Source organism: Daphnia carinata, chromosome 4, assembly GCF_022539665.2.
Source record: "Daphnia carinata strain CSIRO-1 chromosome 4, CSIRO_AGI_Dcar_HiC_V3, whole genome shotgun sequence".
NCBI classification, from domain to species: domain Eukaryota; kingdom Metazoa; phylum Arthropoda; class Branchiopoda; order Diplostraca; family Daphniidae; genus Daphnia; species Daphnia carinata.
In genome coordinates this window covers 5,841,295-5,849,696 of record NC_081334.1, presented here as the reverse complement: position 1 = coordinate 5,849,696, position 8,402 = coordinate 5,841,295, and the positions used below count along the sequence as shown (strand labels likewise).

Here is an 8,402-nt window from a genome sequence, read left to right as displayed (position 1 = left end):
AGAATGAAACGATGAATCCATCATCTTTCATCGTCAATGCGTTGGAAGGAAGAGGAGGCCCTTTTTTTTTATGGGGAATAAGATTTATTTAAGAAGTCGAGGATGAATGGAATGACGAGTTGATATCGTTTCACAGGTTAAACAGCTTTCTCGTTTATTCTCTTTCCATTTCTTTTTGTGAATGCTTCCTTGCCTGCATATGTAAATATCGATCATCAAAACAGAGAGATATAGCCACAATTACAACGCAGATAGAATTTATAATCGCATTCGTAATGAATTCAAAAGCTGACATCTATATATATACGTACCAGGAAATGGCCAACTATAATTCTTTTAATTTCTTATTCCAACCTCTTTATTTTGTAGAAGGATCTTTTTTTTTTTTTCAGGAAGAAATGCAAAAGGATCGTGATTCGGTGAACGTCTGCTTCTTGATTAACCACAAGACCATCATCTTTCGCAACTTACCTGCTATTGAATTGCCATTGTTATGTTTCTTTCTTACATTTTTTTTTGTATCCCTCTTCCTGTCCTTAGTGAACAGTATCTCTTAAAAAATAAAAATTTAACTAGCTGTCTCTCTTTTCTTCTTTCTGAAGTCGAAATAATGTCTGACAAAAGGAGTGGTCATCATTTGAATTGATGATGGAAGAGTTCTGAGAAGAATCAAAGAAGTGTTCGTCCTTCACGAACGAAGAATCCCTACTGAATTGTGCCTACACTCTTCTTTTTTGCGTTCGTGGCAGGTGGTGATGATAATAGCGTGAAAATATTCTGATTCTCAAACGGATAATGACAAAATAGTGTTAGCCATGACGTTCCGTGTAGAAGCTGTTACAAAAAAAAATGGAATCAAAGAGGGGAAACTAACAATCGAAAACGATTAGATGAAATGCTTTTGACCACGTTTAAAAAATATATATGTATATCATTTTCGTCTTAAATTGCTCTCGATTTTTTGCTTCGTGTCTCTCTCTGTGTGTCAAATATGATAATAAAAGTTACAGCAAAAATGAAAGGGATCAGTTGGGGAAAATCCGTACGGTTTAACGACTTTGAGCTGCAAAGAATCTTTTGAAAGTTTTGAACAACAAAACAGGGAGAGAAGACAAAACGAAAGGATTCCGTAAAATTTGAAGCGTGAAGGACGTCGTCGTCTTCCGTAAAGAGGGCAATAACACACGTTTTTATATTGTTATATAAGAAGCTGGCCTGGTGCTATGCCGGATCGACAATCATCGGGCAAATCGCAGCTGCCGTGGGCGAAAACAAAAAATTAAAAACACAAACGTATAGAAGAAATAAAAAAAAGGGAACGTCCATGACACAATAAAAATCAAAAGAGAAGAATGAAATGTCCATTCACGCTACAAACACGAAAGAATAATTCGCAAGAAAAAAACCCAAGGATTTCTAATTCTTTTTTGTTTTTAATGCCTGATAAAATTGTGTATGTCAAGTCTGTTGGTATAAAGGCGGGGTAAGTAGGTGTATAAAAAGCCATATAGTTATTACACGAGCGCGGTACTGACAATCAACTACATTCGAACAGGTAAACAAAACAAAAAAGAAATGGGATGTAGGTAATGGGGATATTCAAATAAAAGAATGAGGAGGGGGTTTCCATTGTGGCGTACAGTCGTCAAAGTAAAAAAATACACAAGAACACAACGCGCAAAAAAAACTGGAACACAAAATAGATTGTGTGTGTGTGTTGGTTTGATGAAGAGAGCGAAGAGACTGTAATAAAAGATATGGGAAAAAGAAAAGCGTTTTTCCTTCTTTGCTCTATTCTTCTCCTTTCAGTGGGCTGAAACCAGGTCAGACCTGAGAGAGGACTCACCTTTGTTGTGCGTGAGCTGGAGACGACTCGTCGACTTGTGCAGATGCGAAGGAATGCAAGATTTGACCCCGCTTGTTGTTGTCGTCGTCCTGTTGTTGGCTTGTAATAATAACGAAGGAGACGAGGGATGACGGTGAGCAGCAGCCAACATGGCCGACGATGAGCTACTAGCGTGGCTCGCAAGTCGTGCCGTTGCAGCTGACGGGCTGCTTTTAGCCGGCTGGCCACCGGAAGAGCTACTGGGCCGTGGGATTCGGCTGCCATGAATGGCCGTTGTCGCTTGAGGTAATCCCGGTTTCACGCTCTTGAGCAGATTCGTCGAACTGGACGCGGCGACAGTCGACTTGGTCTCGTTCGATCCTATTCTCTGCTGGCTAATAGTGGGCGTGGTTTTGGTCGATAACATCCGGCTGGACTGGATGCTGCTATTGTAATGATTCTGTTGCCGGACCGCAATGCTGTTGCTGACCGTACTGGTTTTGTTGACCACTTTGGGACCTACAATATTCGACGCTCTATTGTTTGCCAACGGACGGCCGTTGCGCGTAGACGGAATGGCGGATGCTGGACGTGTCGCCGGCGGGGGCGTTGACACAGCCTGTGGAATTTTCGATCGAAGCGGAGTTCGATTTAAATTCAATTTAGATCCAGCTCTATTTTTATTGTTGGAATTGGACGAATTGCCGTTGGCCAAATCGGATTTCTTGTTCATGGAATGAACGCCCTCTTTCCGGCTGCTACTGGAACTCCTCCTATGTCAAGTACAATAAAGAAAAAAAATTATAAAATGAGCGAAAGTTTTTTCATGAAAAATGTAGTGAATGTCAATGACGAAGCGGATTCAACCCCCCCTCCGTGTCGGCCTTCTCAAGGTGAATATCTGAATACGAATTAGAAGAGGACGGAATGCGCAAGAGGTCTCTGCTCTAAAAGAGTGATTTCAATAGACAAGGAGAACGCGTTCAATAATAATGAGGACAGATATCGATCCTGATTAGAAGCGTTTCTATTTTGAGTACAAATTGCGGTTGGGACTCGTAGATACGGGGAATTGGGTTAGGCAAACGGCTTCTACGCTCCATTAATTTCCTTTTAAGTCAACGGCCCTAATTTGCCTACGTGGCGACAGACACACAAACGGCCAATCATTTGCAAACAAAAAGAGCGTTTCAAGAAAAAATAACGCACACACATCACGTAAAGTTTCCTGCTCTGTGACATCACGCCATGCAACACACCTCCAACTTCTCCAAGGTTTTTTCCCCCCTCTCCAAAAATCTACGTGAAATAATACAATCATAAGCTAATTCTACGTCTTATTTATTATTACGATGACCGAGTCACGAGACACTCTCTCCCCCCCACGTCTTAAGAGACTGAGTCTCTTTCTTGTTCCGTCGTCTTTTAAAAAGAAAAAGAAAAATAAAGGCCATTCATTTTAATATCGTCGCATTGACGATGCATACAGAGGATTTGTCGTGTGGATTTCTCTTTTTTCAAGTCTTATCCAAATTAGATTTTTGAAAAAACAGAAATAGAAAAGAATCATGTAAATACGTGTGTGGGAATGAAAGAAGCACTCGTCTAAGTGTCTACTATACGTATATATTTATACTACCCCATCATCATCATCTCACCTTTAGCGTTTTAATTACCAACCGTCGACTCAATGGAGGGGAGGGAGAGCTTTACTATTTTCTGTTTCAATTTCCCAGGCTTCTTTTTTTCTTTCTGTCCTCAAGGCTGTGTCCATTAAGAAGAGGGGGGACACACAATGCAGAGGTACAACCCATTAGCCAAACGCTGTTGTACACTCTGAAAGAAATGTACAGATGACTATCGTCACCTTCCCAAATGCTTCCCTTTTGCAGGTGTGTCAATGTAACAACAAAAAAAGCGGGGGGGGGGGGGAGGTAAACTACTTTTGTTGTATAAAGTCATCTAGTTTTCAGTTGTTTGTTTTTGCTATTAGACGATTTTCGGTCCAAAGAAAAGTGCACGAACGCAACAGAGGGCGCGTGAGCGGGATAAGAGCACTTGCGTGTGTGACCTCCACGATATAATGCAACACCATCACAAAGAACATTCTTCTTCTCGAGTCTTTTTTCTTTCTTTTTTCAAATTCAAAAGGAATTAAAGACACATAAAAAAGAACAGTCACATTCCCTGGATCCAAAAACCAACACGTCTCTTTCGGAAATGGTGAGAGAGTTTCCATTTTTATCTTAAGAGAATCCCCTACTCTACTAATCTATACATTTCAATTTTCCCCCTCAAAAAAAAAAAACGAGGATTCCAGGAAAGACAAATGAAGACGACGGTCGGTTTAGAAATAGAAAAAGAGATCAAATGATTAAAAATATATATATATAAATATATAACGTCATCCCCGACATTCATCAAACTATAAGCGGTGTGTGTGTGTCTCTATCTTATTTGTGTGTGTGGTTGGCCGACTGTTGGACTAGCCCAGCTATACCTCGCACCCCAACCGTTTGTATGCGGCTCGTAAATCGCCCCCCTTCTAACTTTGATGCGCTCGACGATGGATCAATTTCGAATATAGAGGGGGGAACGAGAAAGAATGTCGATTGTTTTTAGCCGACTATAACTCAATCATTTTTTTTCCCTTTTTCCCAAATGTTTGCTTTATTTCTCGTCCCGACCACGAGAGAGCTCACGCGAGCACGATAAGCCATCTCCCTTTGTGTTATAGGCTCAGCTCTTTTCTTTCCGTCATTTGATGACGTGAAACGGTTACGGTCTCGAACAAAAAGGGACAAAGAAAGAGACGCCAAGAAAAGAATAAAAAAAATGGGAGAGAAAAATGGCTATAGACACACACGGCAGTTATTATCCAACACGACCGTTTTCACGTTTTTTTTTTTTACGTGAAGGGTGAGAAAGAAAAAAAAAAGAACCGCCGCTGGTTAATCTTTCCCTTCCATCTCTGTCTTTTACCATTTCTTATTATTATTTTTTTTGAATAAAAAAAAAAAAAATTATTCACTACCATTAAAAAGTTGACGGATGTGATTCCCAATGAGTGCCGACTACGGAACCGGGACGCGGCTCAAATTTTGTGACAAGCGTCGCTCCACTCTTTGTGTGTGTGTGTGTGTGTGACATCGGGTCCCTTTCACGATCTCAAAAAACTCTGTACGTTTTGTTTCTGTGCGATTCGAGTCGGAGATTGCTTGGGGTCCCCCTTTCAAGACGGGAGAAATAAGTACCCACGGAGGCTTCTTATCTCTCTTCCGTCTTTTAAAAAAAATAAAAAGGAGAGAAATGGCGCTCCTCCTAAAACTCTGGAAGGGAATGGCCTGGAGGAAGAATTGAGGACGGGATGAAACGAAAACAAATAGCGTGACCCGAAAAAAAAAAAACACAAAAATGCACAGCCAATGACGATATGTACCCGTTCAACGCTTAAGAAGGAAGTATACCAGATGGAATTCCATCCTTTTCGAGTATACTGGAACTAGTTTTCTTTTTTTTTTTTTTTTTTTTTAGTTGGCCGGTTTTTTGTTATTTTCCATTTTTTTAAAGATCAAAATTGCGCTTAAGTATTCGATAGTAAAAAGAGAGATTAGAAAATGATTCTTACTTGACTGGCTTCTCCGCTTGACATTCCATCGCTGGTCCATTATTTTCCTCGACTTGAACATCTGGAACACAGATGGCACTTTGCTGAATAGGCGCTTCTGGACGTTCGATGGCGCCACTGGTCGAGCTGGTTTCAACTTCCATCGTTGCATCAGAGATGGCGTTACGTGTCTGCTCCAATTTCTCCGTTTCCAAGGCGTTCTCCATCTGCTGGAAAGCGCGCAACTCTTCATCCGACTCGCCCAGGTGAAGTTCACTGCCGCCGGAAGATGCGCCTGAATCGGAAGAAGCGTCTTGATGATGAAGATTGTCTTCGCTAGACAACGTCGGCGAAATGCTCGTCGGCCCTTCATCCAAAAACGTTTCGGGAGGTTCAATGAGCACGGACAGCGTCGACTCGCCGGCCACGACATCCGGCACCAGCTGCTGCTGCTGCTGCTGCTGTTCAATTATCATTTGATTCGCCCGTTTCTCATCAGCCGGTTGATGAGAAAATTCGCGATACTCTTCCTGTTCGCTGAAATCGCCAAACGGATCGCCTCCGGACGTGGAACTGACAACGGACCAATTGTCCACCACGGTGGACACGCTCGAACTGGATTCGCTCTCCGATTCGGTGGCTGAGCAAGTGTCGATCGACATGAGTCGTTTGTCTTCTTCGGCAATCAAATTGGTGTAGACCTCAGCCGGCTGCGGTGCGCACCAATCAGCGTTGATCGTCAACAACGTATTGCGACGCGTCCGCTCTTTCGGCTCGGGCGGCGCTAGTTGCTGACCAATAAATTCTTTCGTCCTGGGCAGCGTGGCGGGCGCTTGAAGCTCTTGCGTTTCACGATCGTCCTTGTTATTATTGCTGTGCGTGGCGTTGAAGCTGCGCGAATGCGGCCGGTGATTGCGCGGCGGTTTGCTGGGCGTCGTGGCGGTCACAGCGCCCGTGGCTGTAACGCGGTTACCGTTGACGAGGACTTCATCGGAAGACAACGAGCGACAGATGATCGTCTTGCTCGTGGCCCCCGATTTGCTGTGGGCCAATTTGCTGCGTCTCTTACGCCTCGGGGGTACCGGAGGAGGTGGTTCATCGATTAGCGGATGACCTTTCCATGCGGTGGGACGCTGACCGGTTCGCACCACCGACTGAGTGAGCAGCTCTTCTGGAACGTCGACGGCTCGCTCTTGCTGTTGACGGGTGGACATCTTTCGAGTGACAGGCGGTTTCGAGTCGACGACAGGATGGCAGACGGCCGGACTGGGCGTCGAAAAGACGCTGTTTAGCCTGTTTAACTGTTCCATAATGCCGATCCGCTTGCTCTCGTCCCAGTAGTGACGGATTTTCAGTGACAGCACGTCCTGGCCGTCTTTCAACTTGCTGACGACCTCGAGTCGATTGAGCGCGTTACGAATGTCAACTCCGTCAATCTCAATGATCTCGTCCGCTTCGACGAGCCGGCCCCATGAGCATCGGACCTTGGAAGCTGGACTGCCTTCGGCGCAGCATTGGACAAAGAGACGTTGAATGGGCACGTCGCATTCGTTACCGCCGTCGAACTTCAAACCGAAGCCCAATTTCTGTCCGGGGCGTCTCGTTACGCAAGCCACTTCTTCGACGAAGCCGGACAAACTCAGGCAAACGCTGCCGACAGCCATTGAAACGGGTTCGCATTCTTCTTCTTCTACTTCTTCTTCTTTGTCGTTTTTCGTTTGACGCGATCCGATCGATAGAACGGTGACAAAATCATCCGGATCCGATTGGATGAGGCTGTCGTTTTGCGGCTGCACTTGACGGCGTTGGAAATTGAGTCCGCCATTGACGGACAATACAGTGACGTATTTGTGCGAGTCATCTTGTTCGAGACTGTGGCACGATTGCCTGGTGGGGCTGGCACGGCTTCCGGCCGACCAATCAGTCAGCGCACCGGAATCTTGGCTCCGTTGCAAAGACGCATTGCGTCTTTGACTGAATCCAACGTGATTATGCAGATGCGCGTCCATGTCCATGTCTTCCACATCGCAGGCTCGCCCTCCAATCAAGTGGACTTGCATTTTCAATATCCGTTCAAGGTTGGTCGTTCTGCAAAAAAAAAAAAAATAAATAAATAAAATAAATCGCGTGAAATTAAAGCAACGGTAAATATCCGAAACGGAAGTTGCAGTTGAAAATTACATTTGAAAATGAAGAGGGGAACCAGTTGCGCCAGCGGGAAACGAGCAGAAAAATCACTTCGGATTGTAGTACGCGGTTTCTTTTCAACGGAGGCGACGAAAGCAAAACAATCAGCCAGCTGAATACACATTCATAGCACACACGTGGGAAATGGTTCGGTTCAGTCGCCTCTTAATGATTTCCTTCCGTTCCGTTTGCTGGAAGGTCGTCGCAAAAAAGCCACTCCTAAAAATCGTCCCAAAACACGAGACACATCGACCAAAAAACACTTTGTTGTTTTTCTTCTCACAAAAAAAACACACAGACCCCAACACTTCAAAGTATTGGACGCTGGTAGTGTTGGTCAAACATTCAGAACAAAAATTCACTTCGAATGTCGTCTTCCTTTTTTTTTTTTTGCTTTTTTCCCCGTCGTCTTCTGCACATGCGCAGACGTTACAAAACACTCGATGGCAAGTGTTAACAGAAAACGCGGAAAAAGAACGGGACCCCAGGTGGGCAAAACGAAAAAAAAAATTAAATAGTAATAATAAATAAAAGGAAGAGGACAGAGTGTTGTGTGTAGGAGGGTCGCTGGGCCGGCGTGTGCGCACGATCGGATGGACGGTTGCTGAGTGAGGCCCAACCTGCCACTTGCAACGCCACAAAACAGGTACACGACGAAGAAGAAGAAGAAGAAAAATAGGAAGAAAGAAAGGCACACGACTTGCGTGTGTGTGAAAGCCCCCCACCTCCTCTTTGGCCGTTGCGTGGACTGGACTTGTAAAAGAGGAGGGAGTGTTTTCACCC

At 44.3% G+C, this 8,402-nt stretch overlaps 2 protein-coding genes across 2 annotated transcripts in view; one reads left to right on the top strand and one right to left on the bottom strand.

The window, feature by feature from the left end:
- Positions 1-6,971, top strand: part of LOC130687272 (cyclin G-like) — a 50,177-nt gene extending 43,206 nt beyond the window's left edge. The window contains exon 6 of the mRNA XM_059495183.1: positions 6,961-6,971. Coding sequence (XP_059351166.1) covers positions 6,961-6,965 — 5 coding nt within the window. The 3' untranslated portion in view covers positions 6,966-6,971. The remainder of the gene's footprint in view (positions 1-6,960) is intronic.
- Positions 1,472-8,344, bottom strand: LOC130687256 (serine-rich adhesin for platelets-like). Its single transcript, XM_057510403.2, has 3 exons — positions 7,614-8,344; positions 5,454-7,520; positions 1,472-2,598 (listed from the first exon to the last, which is right to left on the bottom strand). The coding sequence occupies exons 2-3, from the start codon at positions 7,490-7,492 to the stop codon at positions 1,806-1,808; spliced, it is 2,832 nt and encodes a 943-aa protein (XP_057366386.2). The 5' UTR covers positions 7,493-7,520; positions 7,614-8,344; the 3' UTR covers positions 1,472-1,805.
- Positions 8,345-8,402: the final 58 nt, after the last annotated feature.

Bases quoted from the DNA above. Each gene is read 5' to 3' on its own strand.
- LOC130687256 (XM_057510403.2), bottom strand. From the start codon at position 7,492: ATGCAAGTCCACTTGATTGGAGGGCGAGCCTGCGATGTGGAAGACATG. The intron at 2,599-5,453 runs GTAAGAATCATT...TACTTGACATAG, and splicing joins CAAGCGGAGAAGCCAGTCAA to GAGGAGTTCCAGTAGCAGCC.